Source organism: Trachurus trachurus, assembly GCF_905171665.1.
Source record: "Trachurus trachurus genome assembly, chromosome: 20".
Classification (NCBI taxonomy): domain Eukaryota; kingdom Metazoa; phylum Chordata; class Actinopteri; order Carangiformes; family Carangidae; genus Trachurus; species Trachurus trachurus.
In genome coordinates this window covers 23,121,524-23,145,391 of record NC_139911.1, presented here as the reverse complement: position 1 = coordinate 23,145,391, position 23,868 = coordinate 23,121,524, and the positions used below count along the sequence as shown (strand labels likewise).

The 23,868-nt window shown below is 42.3% G+C and overlaps 1 protein-coding gene across 1 annotated transcript; it reads left to right on the top strand.

Annotated features, from left to right (window-relative positions):
* The first annotated feature begins 183 nt into the window (after window positions 1-183).
* eci2 (enoyl-CoA delta isomerase 2) lies at window positions 184-18,889 on the top strand. Its single transcript, XM_083995396.1, has 11 exons — window positions 184-413; window positions 2,297-2,358; window positions 9,713-9,816; window positions 10,344-10,442; window positions 12,566-12,757; window positions 13,562-13,631; window positions 14,250-14,349; window positions 14,565-14,685; window positions 14,837-14,926; window positions 16,973-17,116; window positions 17,729-18,889. Exons 1-11 carry the CDS (start codon window positions 358-360, stop codon window positions 17,882-17,884), a joined length of 1,194 nt encoding a protein of 397 aa, XP_083851522.1. The 5' UTR covers window positions 184-357; the 3' UTR covers window positions 17,885-18,889.
* The last annotated feature ends 4,979 nt before the right edge of the window (window positions 18,890-23,868 follow it).

Below are 23,868 nucleotides of genomic sequence, written 5' to 3'. Positions count from 1 at the left end.
CAGACAGAGGCGAGCATCATCAGGGCTCCTGCATCATCGCTTCCCGAAGCAGCACCGACTCGCCGAATTGTTAAGGAGCGCTTCGTGCTGATTGGCTGCGCGCACGCACAGAGGCGGGCCTTCGTTATCAGGGTTCGTTCCAATTGGTTTAAAGGAACGCACCGCTGACACGGGACTCTGTACGTTGACCAATAGGAGAGCGGAAGACGGCAGAGTGGGCGGGAGCAGCGGTATAAACAGCAGCTCTCTGTTAGCTCGGAGTAAAGCTAGTTAACCCTTCCCTGGCCCAGTCCGTCCTCTCTCCGGACCTCCTGCTCTTCAGTCCCCTGCACTTTGGACCTCTTGTCCTGGGTTTAAATGGCCGGCGTCGCCCTGCAGCGTTCCGCTCCTTGGCTTTGTGTCAAGTTAAGAAGGTGAGACAACAAAACTCCTCATGTCCGATAATATTCACGTTTCTGTCTCGGTGCTAACTTAGATTATAGGTGGTGTTGGCGTTGACTTTGACGTTGTGGAGCTTTTAAACTCGGTTACAACATTTACAGGCCAACTGTTGGTTAGTTTAGCTCTGTTAGCAGCTACACAGAGTCTGTAGAGTCTGTCAGAGGGTTAGTCTGTAAACTTCTGCTGTTCTCGGTCTGTTACACCTGACCTGCTGCGAAACCAGTGTCAGTAAGACAAGCTAACAAGGCTGCCTCAGGCTGTCCGAGTATGAATGGGAAATAACATCTACACTATATGATGAGGGTGATAGTTGCATAATTCAGTCCTTCCTTCAGTTTGTATTGTACTGAGACCACTGAGACACTGCTCCGATATGTCCTCATCGAAGAAAACTCTCTGTCTGTTAAACAACAGCAGCTAAAGTAGGCTAAGGTTAGCTGTGACCTTTGCTCCATATTCCCAGAGGTGGAGACACTGACATTACCTGACTGGACTGACTCAGAGGAACCAGAAACTAGAACAAATAGGCTAATAAAAACAAATGAAAAAAAGGTGAATGTTAAGGCACTCATCTTGAACTAGGATAGTGATACAGTATTATTATATTATTATAATATTATTATTATTATCGGTATTCAGTAATACTTGCTATGTCTATGTGAATGTAGGCTATACAGTGCAAAAGTTTGGGCACCCTTGGTCTGTTAATGTGAACAGTGAAGCAAGAGGAAGATGAAAAAAAGTTACACATGACATATTATTACATTTTGAACATTTTGATCAAATTTTTCTATATTTTCATATTTTACATTTACTGACCGAAAAGGAAAAGGGTCCACAGCAAAGGTTTGGCCATAGTAAATGTATTAGCCTATAAGCTCAAGTCGCCTGCCCATTCTTTTGCAGGCTGCTGCTTTAAGCCGGTGCATATTGGCTTTATAGGCTGCTGCTTTGTTTCCCTTTTTTACTCTAAAACTGTAGACAACTAAAATAATACACTGATATTGATTTAAAATATTGAAAAAGACTGTTTCATGTGTAACTTAATGCCTTTTGGATGCCACTGGCTTAAAGGGATAGTAGCATTTCTTTAAAGTGGGGTTGTATGATCTACAAATAGTCCCTAAGTAGCCTACTTTAATTGCAGTAGAAGACTCTCTGCACTCCACAGCATACATTGTTGTGAATGGACCCAAAGAAACGGCCTATTTTCACGGCCTAAAAGAGGTTTTACCTGGAAAAAAAAAAAAACAGTTCCATTGTTCGCTATAATATAATTTTTTCCAGCCCTTCAAAGTGCAGGAAAAACACAGTTTTTATTTGGACCTAACCAACTGCTGATCGGCGGGCGCTAACCCTGGGCGGAGGGATACGTGAGTTGGTTAGGTCCAAATAAAAACTGTGTTTTTCCTGCACTTTGAAGGGCTGGAAAAAATTATATTATAGCAAACAATGGAACTGTTTATTTTTTTTTTTCAGGTAAAACCTCTTTTAGGCCGTGTAAATAGGCCGTTTCTTTGGGTCAACAATGTATGTTGTAAATCTCTGGGCAGGGCTATGGGCTGGCGTTGCTAACGGGAGGAGTGCAGAGTCTTCTACTTCAATTAAAGTACTAAGGGGCTATTTGTAGATCATACAACCCCACTTTAAAAACATGCTACTATCCCTTTAACTGCTCACATTAACAGAAATTTTGCCCAGGGGTGTTTAAACCTTTGCATGCCACAACAGTGCAGCAATTCTAAGGGGATGATAATGTCTAGTGATTTAGTTTGTAGTTGGCTTCATGTATGGGAGGGTTGAGCTCAGTCTCTCTGTAGGTCACTGCACTGAATGTTTCCTTGTGGGTCACCAGCTTGGTCAGATTCTCCAGGATTCCCAGTCTGAAGTTCCACACCACAGCCTCTCCTATGATGGGTGAGTAAACAAACACAGATCCATGCAGATGCAAAATAAATGTTTTAGCAGAGACCGGGGCATCCTGTCACACTGGTCACATCTCCAACACCAGAGGGAGTCATTAAGAAAATCCAACAGCTGCATGTGTCATTCACTGATCCAAAACTGTTTAGCTCTTAACATGTGATTTTTCATCCCACCTGAAAACAATTCACCTATTTTTCAACCCTAAATTAATAATGATAAAAAAGATCCCAAACTGTATGGATGTAATGAATGTTTCATAAGCTGATATAAGTTTTGCATAGAAAAAAAAATAAGAGTGTAGGTGTGTCTGCAAGGCAAGGCAAGGCAAGGCAAGGCATCTTTATTTATATAGCACATTTCATACCAAGGCAACTCAATGTGCTTTACATAAAGACAAAACATTAAAAAAAAGAAGCATAAGACAGAATAAAAACAAACAAAACACTAAAAACAGAGTTAAAAGCAAGAGCAAATAAAAGTAAAAGAAAATAGATAAAGTTTTAAGTTCTCAGCTATAAGCACGTGAAAAGAGAAATGTTTTTAACCTGGATTTAAAAGTGCTTACAGTTGGGGCTGATCTCAGTTCTGCTAGTAGTTTGTTCCACTTGTGAGCAGCATAACAGCTAAATGCTGCTTCACCATGTCTGGTCTGAACTCTGAGCTCCACTATCTGACCTGAGTCAGTAGATCTCAGAGCTCTACTGGGTTTATACTCTACTAACATGTCATTCATGTATTCTGGACCTAAACCATTCAGTGATTTGTAAACCAGTAGCAGAACTTTAAAATCTATTCTGTAGCTGACTGGGAGCCAATGTAAGGTCTTAAGAACCGGGGTGATGTGATCTGATCTCTTTGTTCTGGTTAAAACTCGAGCTGCAGCGTTCTGAATGAGCTGCAGCTGTTTGATGCTTTTTTGGGGGAGACCAGTCAGAAGACCGTTACAGTAGTCTAGTCTACTGGAGATAAAAGCATCGGCTTCTCCTGATCAGTTTGGGACATAAAACCCTTAATTCTGGATATGTTCTTAAGTTGATAAAAGGCTGATTTGGTGACTGATTTGATATGGCTGTTGAAGGTCAGATCTGAGTCTATCAGCACGCCAAGGTTTCGGACTTGGTCTTTAGTTTCTAAAGACAGTGACTCAAGGTGTTTACTGACAGCAACCCTCTTCTCTTTATTTCCAAAAACAATGACCTCAGTTTTTTCTTGATTTAACTGAAGGAAATTTTGGCTCATCCAATTTTTGACTTGCTCTAAACAGTGACATAATGACTCTATTGGACTGCAATCATCTGGAGACAGTGCGAGATATATCTGTGTCATCTGCATAACTATGATAGTTGACATTAGAGTTCTGTAGAATTTGACCCAAAGGCAGCATATACAGGTTAAACAGAAGGGGTCCGAGGACTGACCCCTGAGGAACTCCACATGTCATAGCCACTCGATCGGATTGATAACTACCAATGGTCACAAAATAACTCCGTTCCTCTAAGTAGGACCTGAACCATTTTAGGACTGTCCCGCTGAGTCCTGCCCAGGTTTCCAACCTGTCCAGCAGTATACTGTGATCCACAGTGTCAAACGCAGCACTGAGATCCAACAGGACCAGAACTGACACCTTGCCTGAGTCAGTGTTCAGCCTTATGTCATTTAACACTCTAATAAGAGCTGTTTCTGTACTGTGGTGAGGTCGGAAGCCTGATTGAAATTTGTCAAAGAGTTCACTGGAGTTCAAGAAGTTGCTGAGTTGATTAAAAACCACTTTCTCAATGATCTTGGCTATAAAGGGAAGATTTGAGATGGGTCTGTAATTGGTTAAAATGGTAGTATCCAATGTTCTCTTTTTTAAGAGTGGCTTGATGGCAGCTACTTTCAGGGGTTTAGGAAACGTGCCTGATTGAAGTGAGCAATTTATTATTTGCTGCAGATCTGTTTGGACAGAGCTTATAATAGTTTTAAAAAAGTCAGATGGTATTGTGTCAAGACAACATGTCGATGTTTTCAGATGCTGAACTGTTTCTTCTAAGGTTTTTTGGTCAACTGTATTAAACTCTGACATTACAGTTGATTTATACCTAGGTGATTTTAGGGATTGCATCATTGTATTATTTTGCTGATTTGTGTTGATATTTAGCCTTATAGATTTGATTTTTTCATTGAAAAAGTAAGCAAATTCATTGCATTTTTCTGTGGAAAAGAGTTCTGAGTTCTGAAGCTATCTCTTTTGGGGGGGTTGTAAGCTTATCAACCATAGCAAACAGAGCACGAGTGTTGTTGATGTTCTTATTAATCATTTCATTAAAGTGTTGCTGTCTAGCCTTGAATAACCCATGGTTAAAATTACAAAGACTTTGTTTGTAGAGGTCATTGTGGATTTGAAGTTTAGTTTTTCTCCATTTACGCTCAGCTTTCCTGCATTCTGTTTTCAGAGCCTTTACCATCAAAGTGTTCCTCCATGGTGTTCTCTGTCTGGCCAAGGTCATCTTAGTTTTAAAAGGTGCAATGGTATCAATGACATATGAGATTTTGCAGTTGAAATTATCCAGGAGTTCATGAACTGTCTCTGCACTCACAGTTGGTGACATGACTATAGCCTCCATAAACTTAACACTGGTATTCTCATTTATGAACCTTTTCCTAACAGATACAGAGGGTAACTGCATGTTCGGAGTTATCTGTAAGTCAAAGAACACACACAAATGATCAGAAAGAGCCAAGTCCTTGATATCAACAGAAGTAATGTCAACACCTCTACAGATAACCAGATCCAGAGTGTGGCCTCAGGTGTGTGTGGGCCCTTTCACATGTTGGGAGAGGCCAAAAGTGTCAAGAAGAGAGCAAAGTTCTTTGGCATTTGTGTCCATGTTATTGTCTATGTGAATGTTAAAATCCCCTGTTATGATAAAAAAAAGTTGTTGTCAGTGCAGATAACTGACAGCAGTTCGGCAAACTCATCAAATAATTTTCCTGGGTATCTTGGTGGTCTGTAAATAATTAGGAAGAGAACTTTTGGATCCCCCTTTACTAAAAAACAGAGATATTCAAAAGAGCTAAAATCACCAAATATAGTTTGCTTGCACTGAAATACAGATTTGAAAATGGCAGCAACTCCCCCGCCTTTCTTACCACTTCGACACTTATTCATAAACCTGAAATTTGTTGGTGCAGCCTCATTGAGAATGGTAGCACAGCTACATTCAGTCAGCCATGTTTCACTAAGAAGTAAGAAATCTAGATTATAGGTCATAATGATGTCATTTACTAACAAGGATTTGTTGGCTGGTGATCTGATATTAGGCTAAGTAGAGCTAACCTTGTGGAGATAACAGGAGACACTGGTGAGTTTCGAGGCTGACAAGCTATACTCACTAGATTGGTAGATTTAATTGAACCCTTTTTATTTCTCACCAGTTTGATCACTTTTCTGTTACCCGTCACCACAGGGATTGAGAAAGCTGCCTGAACTCCATAGGGTCCTGACTTTTCCTGGGAAAGAACATTCTTGATATCAGTATTGCAGCCTGGACCCGTCACATATCATTCAGACTCAATGATATGATGATTCAGAGGAGGTGGGGGGGCTCGGTTGCTTTTGGTCGAGGGTTGTTTCTGATGCGGTGGAATGGGAGGGGGTGGACGATGTGGGGGGTTAATGGGGGAAAATATGAGACCCTGGCGTGGTGTTAGTTGGATTCCAGTAGTGATGAAGCTCTTCATCCTGTCAGGGAAATCCAGAAATGGGGAGTCAGGACTAGATGAAGAAGAGACTTGGTGGCTGGATGTGGTCCGGGGGGTTGAATGTTTGGAGTCTCCTGTTGGGGCCGGGGGAGACTCCCCTTTTGGGGCTAAGGGAGACTCCTTGTGTTGTGTTGATGGGGCTGGTGGATAATCCACTTGCTGGGGTGCAGATGATGACGCTGTTGGGGCTGGTGTATAATCCACTTGCTGGGGTGCAGATGATGACGTTGCAGGTTCTTTCTGAGTCTGCTGTCCTCCGTTGTCAATCCTTAACTCAGCGCCCTCACCAGAGCGCCGTCTTATCTGTTGCTTTGGATTGTCTTGTGTCTTGTCCTTGACAGGGACTGCTGGTGCCTGACGCAAAAAGTAAAAGATGTTGGCACTTAGCAGCTGTACTCCTGACTTGTTAAGGCTAAATCCATCTGCCTTAAAGAGGTGCCTGCGTTCCCAAAAGATGTTGAAGTTGTCAATAAAGTTCAGTGATTGAGCAGTACATGTATCTTTAAGCCATCTGTTCAGCATCATCAGCCTGCTGAATCTCTCATCTCCTCGCCGAACTGTTGGCAGAGGTCCACTGAAAAACACCTCAGTATTTAAACACTGAACTTTGTTTATCAGTTCCATGAAGTCTCGTTTTAATAGCTCTGATTGTTGCTTCACAACATCAAGGGCTCCTGTGTGTATGATGAGCGATTTCAATGTTGGATGCTCAGCAACAATCTTCAGGATCTTTTTTGAGACATCAGACACCATGTCATTGGGAAAACACAGTACCTTGGTGGTGTTCTTGCTGCAAAAGCGTTTTATGTCATTCACAGCTCCGTCACCCACTATCACAGTTTGAGGCCCAGTAATTAGCTCTCTCTGTAGCCCTTTAGCATCAGATTTAGCCTCATACCTTTCTCTGGTCCTGGGAGATGAGCCTTCTTTTGGGGAGTCTGGGTCCTGTGAAAGTGGAGCATATCTGTTCACAAGTAGAATCCCTGTGTCTTAGGGCAGTTTGCTCGTAGCCTTGGTCCGTGGTTGTTTTCTCCGTGGTTTTGGGGTTGAGGAGACAGTCCTGTGTGATGGCAATGCAGGCAACTCGGTGTCGTAATCCATCTCCGGGTGCTGAGTTCTGCCGATAACCGTCTTCCCATGTTTGAGGGAGGTATTTTGTGGTGCTTTGGCTTTGCACCAAGAGAGTTCCAGGGAGGACTGTTTGATTTACTCCCATTTACACCTGGCTCCGGCCGTGCCTTGGTTGTGCCCGTTAGCCTTGTGTTAGCCTGCTCCCTTTCACTGTTTTGGAATATCGGCAGAGTAGTATCATTTCCATATTGTCCATTTATCTCCACGTTCACTTCGAGCCGATGCATTTTTGTTTCCAGTACTGCTATCTTCTGGACCAGTTTGTGGTAGTCCTCCGTGGAAAAAGGAGGCATCTTGCTGCTAATTAGCTTCTGTTAGCTGAGCTCCTCAATCCCGGTCACAACAGTGCCGGGTTGTGCTGCTGATAAGCCACACTCGCAGGGTAAAACAGTTTAAAAAACAGTCGTTGCCTCCAGTAACTATCATAAATTAGGCTCCCAGTGATATGTAGGTATCCAGGAAAAAATACAAATAAATTTCAAAAGGAAAAGACTGCAATGGGAAAAAAAAGAGAGAGTGAAGCGGAGAGCAAAGGAGTGAAGCGTCTGCTCTCAAGCAAAGCAGGAAGTTAGACCAAAATACATACCAAAAACATCACTCTTGGGCAAGTTTTCTCAGTAGTTTTGATTTCATCCAAAAGCATAAAAAGTTTATTTTCGTAGTTTTTTTTTTCTTTCTTTTTGGCGCATTTTGTATAACAGGCAGAGGTGGGTAGTAACGCGCTACATTTACTCCGTTACATTTACTTGAGTAACTTTTTGGATAAATTGTACTTCTAAGAGTAGTTTCAATGCAGCATACTTGTTACTTTACTTGAGTACATTTCTTCAGAAGAAGCGGTACTTTTGCTCCGTTACATTGAGCTTCATTCCGGTCGCTACTCACTACTTTTTCTTATTGATCCAATGTGCGATCTGTCTGTTTATGTTTTAATGGAGATACTTCTGAGCCTCTGTCACATGACTGCGTTTCACCAATCAGATGTAGCCACTCGCGACGTTTGCCTCCGTGTAACCAATCAGACAGAGCCAGACAGTCACATGACTGCACACAAAATCAAAATCTCCGCGGTAAACAGGGCGGCCAGTCCGCCTCAAATTTGAGAAACTGCGGCTAGTAAATGATTAGGATGACGTCAGCCCTGGTATGTCGTTGTGGTTAATAGTGGATAATGTCCGTGAAGGTTCTCAGTCATCTTCCTCCTCCCCAGGAAGTTTAAACCCCATACACACCTGGAGACATGTGACTCCTAGTCACATGACCACCCCTCCAGTTTCGGGGGTGTGGTCATGTGACTTTGGTTTCACTAGAACCAATCATAGGACCCCCCCACACACACACACACATACACACACACACACACACAGTCACAGATAGACACACATCAGACACCACACCCACACAAAGAGCTTATGGACAGTTCATAGATCTTTCATAGATAGGCCTATGTAAGTTATTGTGGTTGAATTTGTCTTCATTTATGTTACTTTGTAAAAAAAAAAAAAAGAATGTCATTTAGGCTTTTGTCTTGTTAAATGTTGTTCTTTGGCAATATCTGGATTTTTTCATTGCTATTATATTTCTGTGTATTTGATTAGGCCTACATTTACACGCTGATCATTAAACGAACAAATCAGAGGTTACTCAGCAGTTACTCAGTACTTGAGTAGCTTTTTCACCAAGTACTTTCTACTCTTACTCAAGTAAATGTTTGAATGGCTACTTTTTACTTTTACTTGAGTAACATTATTCTAAAGTAACTATACTCTTACTTGAGTACAATTTTTGGCTACTCTACCCACCTCTGATAACAGGTGGACAGTATATCTAGGGGTGTAATCGTAAGTCTTTTTCTTTCAGTTGGACTTGGATTAAGATAAACCAAAAAGGCTGAAATGTCAATACTGATGGTCAGCATTTAATTACAAAACAAACTACATATTCATCAATTCAAATTATATTTGAGAGAAATTGTCCAATAGAAAGAAGCAGTTAAAATAGTTTATGGAGATTATATAAAAGAGAGACAGAAAAAGAAGATGATGTAAAACATGACCCAACCTAAGGCTATTTATCTTTGCTAAAACCACCTACCCAATCACGGTGACCTACAGTATATGTGCAGGACCAACAAGAGGAAAGACCTCGGAGCATGGCTGAAGGTCAAATGTTAACTTAACTGTGCCATCATAAAGTTGTGTAAAAACACGCTATTATTCAACACTGTAACTCAGAATGGGGAATATATAACTGTCACCTGCTGGTTGGAGGAGGTGAGTTTAGTGGAACAGCAGATGATGGTTTCTGCTGGCCCTACGAACACACCTAAATTCATACAATAGTCCCAAACCTAAACACAAGCAACCAATCTAATTCATGTGATGTATGATCCAGAGGTTATTGAGCATTCCCAGTGATGGAGGTGTTGAGCTGCAGATCATCAGTAGTGATATTATTAGAATCTCTGCAGGTGCGACTGTGGAGCAGTTTGATCAGGCAAAGTCCAAGATGTCGGCGCTGAAGAACGACCCAGGCAACGACGTCAAGCTACAGATCTACGCTCTCTTCAAACAGGTGGGAGATTCTCCAGATGTTCCAGCTGTTACAGGGAATGTCCTCCAGTGTTGCAACTCACTGTAGTTCACTGTAAAGCTGTTATTTATTTCTATGGAAGTGTCAACAGTGGTTAAAAACATTCACTTCCTGTTGTAAAACACATATAGGTGGATATTGAGTTTAGTCATCCATCCATCTGTCCGTCCACCCATCCATCTATCTTTCCATCCATCCATCCATCCATCCATCTTTCTATCCATCCATCCATCCATCCATCCATCCATCCATCCATCCATCCATCAAGGATAAAGGAAGTAAATTGCATTCACATGGTTGTTTTCCATGATCCCACCGGGTTTGACTGATCTGAGACCAACTCTGAATCGCACCAATCAACACAGCAAATATCTACAGAAATGGATGATGATTATGTGCCCACTAATCTCCGATGATCTACTGTACTCTGCACTGACAACTAAAAGTCAAATAAGATGGTTACTGATGCAGATTACCCCCCCCCCCCCCCCCCCCCCCCATCTCTCCAGGCCACCCAGGGTCCCTGCAACACCCCCAAACCAGGCATGCTGGACTTTGTCAACAAGGTCAAATGGGATGCGTGGAAGTCCCTGGGCTCCATATCACAGGTAATGGTTTGTTGCTGTTGTCATCAGTGTGAGATGTTTAGCAGAACCTGGATGAGCTGATAAGAGCTGGAAAGAGAGGTCCACCCTAAAATATTCACAATATTACTCATCATTAGTTACAACTTGGCCCCATCTGGAACCAAGGGAAGGCCCTGAAAGTAATGCTGCAGCTGCATCGTGCTGCTCAGTCACTTCAAAAAACAAAATGATCAATTTAACAACCCAAAAGGTGCTTCTAACAATTTTCTAAATAAACTTAATATTGAAAGGAAACAAAGTATACACACCAATGCCATTCTTCTACCTTTATTTAACCAGGTTTGTCCCATTGAGATCCAAGATCTCTTTTGCAAGAGAGACCTGGCCAAGAATGGCAGCACATAAAGTGACAAACAGTTTCAACACATGATCACATGAAACATAGTTATAAAAAATACAAACATTTCCAAAATTAGTTAGAAATAAAACATTTTCACTCAAATAAAACATTTGAACTCCTGAAGCCTGGATACAATGGGCTTTAACATGGACTTGAATACATTCAGTGATGCCAGACTTTGAGAGTTTGAGCTCTGACTGCAAAATTTTCCATGTAGTTACAGCAGAAAATCTAAAAGCTTTCTTCTCCATTTCTGTTCTGACCTTAGGAACAGTAAAATGTAAAAAGTCCTGAGAGCGGAGACTGTAGGCTCTACACTGCAAAAACTCAAAATCTTACCAAGAATATTTGTCTTATTTCTAGTCAAAATGTCATTTCTAGTCAAAACAAATCTCATTATACTTAAAATAAGACTCATCACATTCAAAAGTAGTTTGTTATTGAATTTGAATTTGAATTTATTTATTTGAATTTATTTATTCAGGATAGCCCCTTGAGATGAATCATCTCATTTTCGAGGGGGTCCTTCCACAAAAAGATACAATGATACAATGTCAGGTAAAGAAATAAAAAGAAAAACAAATACATTGTAACACAATGCAGGACTTACATACATACACACACACAGACACACACACACACACACACGCAAGACAAAGCTCTCCTAACCCCAGCTAATCCACAAACGACCAGATATCGGAATAATAGTCAATTTGTGATATCATAAAAATTAAGTAGCCTAAATAAATAATCAGATCAGATAAGAGAATCGCACACACAAAGAAAGAATTATTTTTCTTTTTTTTTCTTTTTTTTACAGTTTGCATGAGAGAGAGGAAAGATAAGTAATAGGAAATAATAATAATAAATAAATAAATAATAAACATCATCAGAAACAAGAACAGGGAGTTTGCAAATGAATTAGAAGTGATGCTTTGAAGCTAGATAGAGAAGTGGAAGCCCTAAGCTGGCATGGGAGACTGTTCCAGTCAGACGGAGCTTTAAACTGAAATGAGCGACGACCAGATTCCTTAAATATTCTGGGAATAAGGAAAAAGAGATGATCTGTATGTCTAAGACTGTATTGTGTACTATAAGGAATCATAAATTGTTTTAAATATAAAGGAAAATTAAAGTGAATGCATTTAAAAATAAATAATAACCAATGAAGAACTCTTTTTTAGACGTTTTTAGACACTTTTGACTTCTTTCAAGCATGTTTTCACTTGAAATAATCTGATAGTGGGGCAAGTTTTTTTTTTTTCCTTATTACAAGCACAAAAAACTGAAAAAAAGTGAAAATGATCTAAAAACAAGTTAATTTTTAGGTGATGAATCTTATTTTAAGTGGAAAGAGATTAGTTTTGACCAGAAATGAGACATTTTGACAAGAAATAAAGATTTTGAGTTTTTGTGTATTATTCAGGATTAAAAGAGATGATGAATAAAATGGAATCATCTCAAGGATACCCTTGTAAATCAAGACATACCAATGGCCGAGCCATTAAAAGTGCTCAGATAAGGTCTGAGGTCTGTAACTGCACCTGTGCATCAAGTCTCATTAAATAGGAGAAATTCATATTTAACTTCATCATTTAATCAAAATATGATGATTATAGCTGAAACGTCCAATTAATCGGGCCGGGCCGGGCTGGGGCTTCACCCGTGAGTGATGGTATCAGTTCAACAACAACACAACAAAAACAATGTGTAGAAATCCACTGTACGTGTCGGTGTCCCTCAGGAGGAAGCCAGGCAGCAGTACTGCGACCTGATTGGTTCCCTGCTGGAGGCAGAAGGTGTGAGCTCGGCCGAGGTGGCTGCGGTGCCGGCCGGGAGCGGGGCCACGTACAAGACACTGCTGGTCACCACAGAGGAAAACATCACCACCATCAAAATGAACCGTCCAGCCAAGAAGAATGCCATCACAACCGAGGTGTGTGTCTGTACATCTTTTATTATTTGGAAGTGACAGGAAGTCATGTTAACAAAGGTTCGGAATAGTTTAGAATATACATTTCATTATGTGTCCAACACTGTATCCATCTCTTAAGACTGCACACAGCAGATATGACAACTTTTCTCACAAATGGTGGATATGTTCTGACTGGATCAACAGGGACGTAACCTGAAACCAGTCTGAGTGACAGGTGGTACAGTACAACAGCAAGGCAGGAATTCTAGACAGTGAAACAGCAGTGAGCAGCTGATCCTAGACCTGTACAGCAGATCTGGGATCAGCTGGATCTATTTATATTTATATTTATCTATATATACACTTGTAGCTAAAAAAAAACCCCAACGTGTTCCGGCGTATAGCCTTCATCAGGGTCATCAATAAGCACGTTACAGAAAGCACTGCACTAAAACCACTGTTTGCAAAGATAATAAGGAACAAAAGAACACTACGGTATATAAAGTCATAAATTGAGAAATCTTCACTCATGCCACTAGGAAATAAACGTTTTAAATGGAAAATCAAAATGCTTCTTTTCTTTTCCTGGTAAACTCAACATTGCCACCTCTTTGATTTAGTTAGTAGAGTTTTCCACATGGACATTTGATCATGAAAACAACATTTCTTGATTTGCCAGTGATGGAATCCTTCATGCTGATCACTTTGCTGTTTAGTGGTGTTAGGTTTTTAGTATATTGGCCATTTCTACAGGTACCTAACACATCCTCACTCCCTGAATGCTGACACTGGCCTCTCTCTCATGTCTCTTTTTTTCTGTCTCAGATGTACAATGAACTTATCGCAGCCCTGGAGCAGGCAGCTAAAGATGATTCAGTCCTCACTGTATTTACTGGTAAACACACACACACACACACACAGCCCTTCAGTTGCTGCAGGCAGATTGTGTGTTGTTTGTCCTTTTTTCCCTTGTTGACGAACTGGAGGAAAACAGGTTGGAACTCTGTGGCAAGGCAATTTTATTTGGATAGCCCATTTTTAACATTTTAACAGTTTGTCTCAAAGGGCTTTATATGGCATCATAACAACATCCTCTGCCCTTAGACCCTCACATCCACTGAGGAAAAACTCCATAGAAAACCCTTTTAACAGGGAAAAATCTGGACATGTGGTGTCCAAATTTGTGGTAAATGTGCAGGTCACAACTTGGATTTGTTGGATTGTGGGTTTAGTTTGATGAGGGAAAGGCTAAAGTGCCGCGCAGAGCTCACGTCTCTGCCCCGCTGATCTAAAACCAGCTTGCACTGACAATTAAAGGTAATGAACCTACTCAAGTACATTATAAAAGTGTGTTTTATAAAACTATGTAAAATATATTATGACTCACTGTGTGGAAAACTCCTTCAGATAGAGTAGAGATTTGATTCTATCTAAAGGAATATTCCAGTGAATGCAGCTGGTTACATTTTCAAATGTTCTCACACACACACACACTGTTGGCTGTTGGCTGCAGGAGCTGGTGACTTCTACTGCAGTGGAAACGACCTGACCAACTTCCAGATGCAAGACGGTGGTGTGGAGGACATGGCCAGACGTGGTGGAGAGCTGCTCAGGTGACCAGCAGCTCATCAGCTCACTCATTCAACATTTTGGAGTATTTCATGAAATAAAACTATTGTTTATAATTCACTCCACCTGAGAAACGATCACAGGTGTCAGTTCATTTTCTCCCCTGCATGAGATTCCGAGCTGCTAGATAATCAGGAGAAAGCCAGGACAGAGCTTTGGTCTCTGGACTCTGTTCATTCCCTCTGTCTCCTCTCCACAGGAAGTACATCAGGGCCTACATCGACTTCCCAAAGCCACTGGTCGCCGTGGTGAATGGACCAGCTGTAGGAGTCTCCGTCACCGTGCTGGGACTCTTCGACCTGGTCTATGCCACAGAGGGGGTAGGGTGAACTCTCAAACTAGCATTCAAAGTACAGTATATGTTGTTTGATGACTAATTAATGTCTCCTAGCCACAGAGACACATGGACACACACACAGAGGAGATGGTTGCTGTGCTGTAGTTGACTCCACCTCTCTGTCTCTGTCTCAGGCTACCTTCCACACTCCGTTCAGTCAGCTGGGGCAGAGCGCTGAAGGCTGCTCCTCCTACACTTTCCCCAAGATGATGGGAGCTGCCAAGGTACACACACACATACACACACATGTTTGTACAGCAGTCGTTGTGAGGACACTCATTTACATAATGTATTCCCTAGCCCCTTAAAGGACAATTCTGGGCAAATTCAACTCGGGGCTGTATTTTCCTATCATTTCAGGTCTAAAAGAAGGAATCTGAAGATTTTCAGTTCAGTTGCTCCTGCTTAGGCTGTTTACATCCCTCAAAGCTGCAATTTTTTTCCACAGACAGCGTCAGATGGCTACTTAAACATGCACCAAGAAGTTTATAAAACTAGATCGAATTCAAAGTTTCGCGTGAGACCCAAGTTGACGCACTCTGTGTGTTTACGTGCAGTCGAAAGCTCCCGTTTGTGTCATAAACGCAGGAATATCAACTCTTGACTTGCTTGAAGTAAATAAACTTCTCGGTGCATGTTTGAGTAGCCACCTGACGCTGTCTGTGGAAAAAAAATGTTTCCTGTGTTTATGACACAAACGGGAGCTTCCGACTGCATGTAAATACACCGAGCGAACTACCGCAAAACAGGAGCAATTAAACTGAAAATCTTCAGATTCCTTCTTTTAGACCTAAAATGTTAGGAAAATACACCCCCGAGTTGAATTTGCCCAGAATTGTCCTTTAACCATCCAAAACAAATGCCTAACCTTAACCATCACTCTGAACCTAATTTAAACCTAATTATAACCTAAAGTCTTAACCCTCTGAGTAAGTGAGGACCAGCCAAAATGTCCTCACTTTCCCAAAATGTCCTCACTGGTTTCAAAGTCAAACTAGTCCTCACATACCGTAAAACTTCAAATAAGGGCCGAGTCCCAAATTGCCGCCGGTCCCAATTAACCGCCGGGTGTAGCAAAATATTTTTTATATTAAACGCCCATCCCAAATAAACGCCGGGTCAAACATTGTTTTTCTGGTTGTCAAAAAATATTCTATGCAAATATAGCGGGTGTCTCGTGACGTTAAAGACGGCCGAGGACTGACGAGACGTCAGCTGGTTGCTCCTGCCCGGTCTGTCCACTCCTCTCATCCGCACTTCAGCACCTGTCCTGGGCTGCACCGTGTCGGCTCGGCTCGCTCCTCGTTTTAAATAATAATAATTTAAAAAAAGGACGGTGGAGCAAGCCAACACAGGTGCTGAAGTGTGAGAGAGGAGTGGAGAGACTGGGCGTCCGCAGGGTTTTTGCAACTTGCGGCGGATCAAGAAGGGCGGAGGACCGACATGACGGGGGGTCTCAGTCTCCTGGTAGCCTACCTGTGCCAGGACCACGGAGGTCAGCGAGACCGAGAACGAGTCCGCCCTGGCCGTATTTACAGTAATGCCTTGAGAAACGCACGTATCATTCCACCGCCGCCACGGAGTGAAGCCTCTTTCCCCAGAAGGAGGTCCAGGTTGAACACTATTAATAAACGCAGGTCCCAAATAAACGCAGGTCCCTAATAAACGCCGGTTGATTTGAGCGATTTAAGCAAATAAACGCCCGGGCCCTTATTTGGTGTTTTACGGTATATAGGTGTACAAGTACACACACACACAGGTTGTTTGCATCTTCCTTGTTTTCTGTTCCTACTTCATCATCTATCTTGTTATTGTTCTTCTTCGACACTTCCTACATCAGCTTTTTTTTGTTTTCTTCTTCTACTTGTTGTTTTTCTACATCTCTGATGTTCCTCCTCTCCTCACTCTGCTTCTTTTTCATCATCTCCTGTCTTCTACGCCTTTGTCCTCTTTTGCTTCTTCATCATTGTCTTCTTCGTTAACCACAGCTGCAGCTTGAGTGGTTTCCTAGACTTGGCAACACTCTGGCCATGTGTGACAGTGAGCAGAGAATGGTCAGAAAGCTGCTGACAGGTTGACAGACAAGGAGGCAAACAAGCTTTACTCTTGGCCTGAATGACAGAAATGTAGATGAACCGTCCCCTGCTGTGAGCTGATGAACGTCTGAATTGAACCTGGAAGTGCTTGAACTGGAGTCATCTCGTCTCATGTTTGTCCTCTGTTTCTCTCTGTCTCTCTCCCTGTCTCTCTGTGTCTCTGTCTCTGTCCAGGCCAGTGAGATGCTGTTGTTTAACAAGAAGGTGACGGCGGCTCAGGCCTGTGACCTGGGGCTGGTCACCGAGGTCTTCCCTGACAACAGCTTCCAGTCAGAGGTCTGGACCAGACTGAAGGCCTACGCCAAGCTGCCACCCAATGTAAACACACACACACACACACACACACACACACACACACACACCCCTACCTCCTGTAATTGTCTGTAGTACACAGTAACACACAGTGCACCAGTGCCCATGATTTCACCCTGTTGCGTGCCATAGAAACAACCGCTGATGCGCGTTGCCTTCAGGGACAGTTTTTCATCAAGCAGTCTCTGTATTTACCTTGGAAACGTTCCATTATTATTTCAGCGTGGTGAATGTGCAGGTCACAACTTGTCCACCAGAGCGTTTTTGGAGTTGTTGGATTGTGTATTTGATGAGTTTGATGAGGGAAACCAAGAAATCCCATGAGCCTCCGTAGCGTAGCTCTGAGCAGCTCACGGCTCTGCTCAGCCATTCTAAAAATAGCTTGGACCGACAATTAAAGGTAACAAACCTACTGCTATGACTATAGGGATTATAGCAATGGGCCAGTTTGCCAAAATGTTGAACTATCCCTTTAATCATGTGCCTTCCTAGCAGGGAAAAATCATGGATGGGAAAATCCTTTTCAGTTCAGTTGTGCTTATTGGCAAGACTTTAAATGACAGCATGTAAACCCATAGATGAATTAGAATGTAATGTCCTGCCTCTTGTCTGTGTCAGTCTCTGGCGTTCTCCAAGCAGCTGATCCGCTCGGTGGAGAAGGAGCGTCTCTACGCCGTCAACGACGCCGAGGTGGAGTGTCTGATCGGACGCTGGATGTCAGACGAGTGTTTCAGTGCCATCATGAGCTTCTTCCAAGCCAAGGCCAAGCTCTGAGGGAGGGAGGCAGGATGTGTGTGTGTTTGTGTGTGTGTGTGTGTGTGTGTGTGTGTGTGTTTCTGACATGAACAACTGAGGACTAATGATTCACTGTCCAATGTTGTAAGGTCAGTCCTCCAGGATCAGGGCTGGACATCCCACAGTGAACTTACCTCCAGGATAACTCTTCACCACAGGTTTTATTACAAGGAGCTTGTTTGTCGTTAATCAACACAAACGAGTGATTTCAGAGGATATGAAGCACATTAAATATCCCAGTCTATCACAATGAAGGCCTAAAAAGCCAGACAAACATCTAAAAGGATGATTGATGATGAAAAAGAAAGATTCTGCTTCTGTCTTCAGGTTCAGTGCCGTAGAGACAGTTGCTGGGTCCCAGTCTGGATCCATGCAGAGACTTGGACCATGAACTAACTGTATAATTTGCAGTGTTAGCAGCTCCATGTTGATGCCTCCTCCACTTTACCTTGGACTGAAAGCTTTCAGCAGCTGCTCATGGTCCCCTGAGGATGAACTCTGACTTTTCCTCTGGCTCCACCATCAGGTCTCATTTGAATTCATCCAGTTCTCTGCTTTCTGACTTCTGAAGATGTAATGACATTCCCATCAGCCTCAGCTGGAGTTCATCTTCACTGCTAATGTTAGCGTGCTAACACATTTATAAATGCACTTAGTGGTTATAGGACTCAGCAGGTTTGCATGTATAAGCTGTGGGTTTGATTTCATCAAAACAGCCACATCATCGCTGAGCTGAATGCCTGACCTGCCTTCACTGTATAGAGATTATTTCAGATACTAATGGTGAACTCGAATCATGATCTAATGTTGTGTTGTATTCCTATGTAAGTGGACACATTAATGATTCAGATTGTAGAGTACTGCAGTTTTGTTAAAGTGCCTTAAACACTTTGTAAAATCTTAAAATCTTTACAGGCAAAGCTGTTATTCTGCTTGTCATTGTCTTCTCTCTTTGGTCAATAAAAGCAGAATTTGTCATTTTTAGAGTGGTGGGTTCTCTTTTCAAATGTTTAGTTTGTATGAAATTCAAAAATGTACACAGATTTCTTCGACCTATAAAAGAAGTTTGTATTAATCATCTGATGCAAGACTTTAACCTGTCATCATCAACATTGAATATTCCAAGATTGTATTACTGCATTAACAATTTATCATAACCCTAATACACTAACTCAAATATAATGGTATAATGTCTTGCTTTCTTCTGATTAAGAATTAAAACACATTAATAAAAATTACTTTTTAAAATTCATATTTTAACCATTTTCCCCAGCCAAAATGTTTGCTTTTAGAGATTCTCCATCAGGTTGATTGACATCTATGGTCAGATATTGTCTGTGCTGTGCAGTGACTTCCTTGTGATTTGGTTTTTGTTTCTATTTAAGTGGAGCTGTTGTGGATTGTGCAGCTTATTACAGTAATCACAATTGTGTGTTGTTTCTGTAGCTGGCTGCAGCCCGCAGGTGGCAGTAGTAGATTGTGTTACTAATGGGTCATCAAGAAGACAGAGTTCTTGTTCTAGTTCAGCTGTGGAACATGTGGGATGTAGCCCGCTCTCCACTTCTTGCATTAAGATAAAATCAGTATTCTGGATATGACTGCAAGGGGATACAACAGTTATTTTAGCAAAGTCACAGTTTATATACTTGAGTCTTGTCAGTTTGTTTCTCATTTCAATTGTAAATTCCTCAAACATATTCAGGTCTGTTTTCAGTTGAACTTGCAGGACTTGAATGTGTTTGCCTAAAACTGGTTTGAAATGAAGCTTTAGTGTTGGTAGCTTCGGGTTCTCATTAAAGGGATAGTTCACCCAAAATTCAAATTTCACTAATTTTCTACTCACCCACCCCCATGTCGACGAAGGGTTGGGAGAAGTTTCAGAGTCCTCCGTGGCTTCTCTGAGTTACAGCGGGGCTCTGCGCAGCACTGCATGTCCATATGACGGTGGCGAACGGGGCTCACTTTTCTTGGTCCAAAAAGACACACCAAAAACATCCAAATACCCCCATACTGCTCGTCTGTAATGTCCCTCTTGTATTGAAGCCCCGACATGAGAAATTGTTACGAAAAAAATTAAATAAGTCTATATTTTAAGCTTGTTTGTAGCAGGCAGAGCCTTGAACTGGGGAACTGACGAAGAAAAGTGAGCCCCGTTCGCCACCATCATATGGCAATGCAGTGCTGCGCGGAGCCCCCCATAACTCCAAAAAGGCACAGATGACTCTGAAACTTCTCCCAACCCTTAGTCGACATGGGGGTGAGTGAAATTTCAATTTTGGGTGAACTATCCCTTTAACCTTCTGGTTTATTGCATGACCAGGTTTGTTTTGATGGTAGCTGAGCCGAGCTTCCTGTGGTTGGGAAAGTGAATGCAATCGCAATATTTTATAAAATTAGGAAGAGGAATTTGAGGTATGAATAGTTATGAAAAGACTACAACAAACACACAAAGAAACTAAAATACTATTGTAAATAAACCAGATTACACAAGTGATGTTTATTGTACAGACCATATGATATAACGTGTACAATCCATTAATATTTAACCAGCCAGCAGTCGTGGAGCCTGTGGAGGTGACTGAATGTGCTCATCCACCAGGTGGCAGCACTCACCTTCCCTATGATAGACTGGAACAGCTGCCCCCACTCATCCATCCCATTTACAGCACTGCTCTGTATTAATGGAGCAGTCTGGCATTATGAAGGAAACTGATTTACTGAGAGTCAGGACATCCACAGAGGCTGATAGTTTAATCCTTCACTCCGTCCGTTTTGTCTCTGTAATTCATTTTGTCTTTTAAACTGTCCTTACGCTTCATCTGCGAACTTCACAGATGAAGAGTAAAGGTAAAGGAATGTGTGTTTAGATGCATTTGATTGGCCACTGTGGCATTTTAATCACCTCATACAGTATAAAACTTCCAGTCGGCCTACTTTAAGACTTCATTCTGTCCAGATTGTTTCACTCAGTCCGTCTGACCTCGCTCTGCTCTGCTCTGCAGCCTGTGCAGGAAGCAGGATGCTCCGTCTCTGTGAGTTGTGGCCCCCGCAGGTCGCCGTACTTAAATTCCATTGTTGTCAAATTTAACAATGCTGTCCTAAACTTCTACCCCAGCGGGGTCTGCGGAGGCCTTTTAGCTCTTATTTATTTATGAGAGACGTCACCAAGCTTTTCTTTTTCCTCTTTGGTCTGAATTGTGTTGGGGTCTGCAGCCGCCCCCAGAGGACTGGACATAAACCCCGGACGAATAAATTTCCTCTCAGCTCCCCGCCTGGAGCTGGACTGGAAGTGGAAATAAGATAGAAACCAGTGACTGTCTGTGTCGCTGCTTTGACAAACAACACTGAGCTTCTCCTCCAACTGTGTGTCTGCAGGAAGAAAACAAAGGTTTCACCGACCATTCCCAGAGCAGATCCATCTCTGAGGCCTCAGTTAAGAATCAGGGAACAACTTACCCTGTCAAGTCATATTTATATAATGTAATGAAACGATAAATGTCCCAAGCAGTTAGAACTGACTTCACTGGAAAGTCAGACACAGCGAGATCCCAACGTTAGCCCCTAAGTTACTTTTTTAGCAAACTACCTTAGCCTTAAAGGGACAACAAGGAGTTTTGGAAAGCGAAGTGTTTTCATACTACATTTACCATGAGCCTAACTTTGAATTTTACTATAAGCTTGTTTAGAACAATAAGCTTTTGAGGTTTGGCTATTAAGTCTAACCAGGGACGGACTGGCCATTGGGCAATGTGGGCAAATGCCACTGCGGCCGCCTGGAGCGGAGCGGCTGCATCAATAGGCGGCCGCGGCCGCAAATAAATAAATAATGAATAGGCTAAATAAATAAAGCGGAGCGGCTGCGTTAATAGGCGGCCGGAAATTATGCCATGGACTAACACAAAACTAACTCTTAACATGTTTCAACATTAAAACGTATTCTAAGGGGCGGAGAGGGGGGGTTACTGTAGGTTGTCTCACTCATTCAATCACGCACACACAGCTCTCAAGCAGGGACGTGCGGTCAGGGGACTCATGATTTAACTCCGGCCAGGCAGCGGCTGTAGAAGCCACTCGCCGTCTCATTGTATGTAGGCACAGAGCTGCTCTGTCTCTCCTGCCCGTACGGTGTGTATGCGCAGTATGTTCCCCCAGACTAGTACGCTAAGGGAGGCGACGTTGCCTCATTGCGTAACTCCAAGTGTGAGCGTCACGTACGTTTACGTTGCCTTCGTGAATTGTAAACAAACAGACGCCCCCTCGGATTTTGCGTCCAGCAGTTTAGCGGGTATTTCAACTGCAGTGATGGATAACACTACCGGAGAGGCTCAACAACTTTTTTAACTTCATTTGAGGAATAAACGGCAGCTTTTACCTGACGGAAACCAACGCCTAAGCTACGGTAGCTAACAGTTAACTTAGCAGGTTTTAAAGTTTTCTCTCTCTCTCCCCCTCTCTTTCTTACACGCGCACGCACACACACACAAGGTTGCCTGTCATATCTGTTGTAGGCTATACCTTGTATAATAGCTTGTAGAGTACAGTTAACATTATTGTTGTACAGTTAACATTATTGTTGCGTCGGTTTGAGTGTGGATTAATTGTTTGTTGTGTAACAACAAACAATTGTTTGACCTGAGATGACCTGAGAAGGCAATGTGGCCTCTCTCTGTCAAAATTGCCAGGGCCTCTTTTTGGTGCCAGTCCGCCACTGAGTCTAACTAATGTCTGTTCCAACTTTAGACTTAAAGGGGAAACTACGTCCGGTCTCTTTTCTACTGTTTTGCTAACCCTCTTTCCTCCATGTGCACGTGTTAACAACGAAGCTGGTGAGAAATCAATCCATGGAGCCGTGGATAATGTTATTTATCATATACGAGATAATAAGAGATTACAGGTTATGGGGCCTGTTTGTGTCGTGGTGCCACCGAGACGAGATCTGAGACACCGGGGCGGTGCTGATCTTATAAGGATGCTTTCCGCTAAGAGACGCTAGGTGGAAGGCAGAGAGCCTCCGAACTACTTGAACTACTTGCTTTGCAATCACTCCGCCCATCAGCCGTGTCTGAAATGTAGTTCCGGCTGCATTTGCATCGAAAACAACTCTGTCTCAAAACGTTCCATTATTATCTCATAGCGTGGTGAATGTGCAGGTCACAACTTGTCCACAAGAGCGTTTTGGAGTTGTTGGATTGAGGGGAACGTGGAAATACCGTGCGCCTCCATCTCTCTCCTGCCAATCTGAAAACAACATACACCGACAATTAAAGGTAATGAACCTACTGCTATAGGGGAGGACTGACTGCCTGAAATCACAGTCACAGGCAGTGCACATAATACCTGGATGTGCAGCTGGACAGTAACCTGGACTGGTCCCTGAACAGATGTCCTCTACCTGAAGGGACAGGTCCTCAGGAGGTCCAGGTCCTCTGACTTCTGCAGTCAAACACTGCACATGTTTTATCAGTCAGTGGAGGTTAGTGAACTGCTTCATGCTGCAGTCTGATGGAGCAGCAGCTGAACACGAACACGATTGGACCAGCTGCTTCAGAAAGCTGGGACTGTGATTGGCAGGAGTCTGGATTGACTTTGGACTGTTGTTGAGAGACACATGTAATGTAAGATGTAGGACATCTTATACCTCTGTTGTCTATCTTTCTGTTTGCTTGTTACTTCATCATCATTATACAATGTATACGGTATGTTCTAATCGGTGATGGACTGGCACCAAAAAGAGGCCAGGCCACACATTACACAGAGTTTATTTGCAAAAGCAGATAACTCTGTTTTTAAAAAATTCTACAGTCTTCATTTTTTATTTTTTATGTACATAAGGTGATATCAGTCAAACCAAAGTTGAGTGACTTTGAGATGTAACAAAACAGACATACAGTATCTCAAAAAAAAAAAAAGTTTTATTGAAAACAACACTATGCAAAGAATAATTACAAAGCCTCAACTTTTCA

Bases quoted from the DNA above. Each gene is read 5' to 3' on its own strand.
- eci2 (XM_083995396.1), top strand. From the start codon at position 358: ATGGCCGGCGTCGCCCTGCAGCGTTCCGCTCCTTGGCTTTGTGTCAAG. The intron at 414-2,296 runs GTGAGACAACAA...GTGGGTCACCAG, and splicing joins CTTTGTGTCAAGTTAAGAAG to CTTGGTCAGATTCTCCAGGA. The intron at 2,359-9,712 runs GTGAGTAAACAA...GAATCTCTGCAG, and splicing joins CACAGCCTCTCCTATGATGG to GTGCGACTGTGGAGCAGTTT.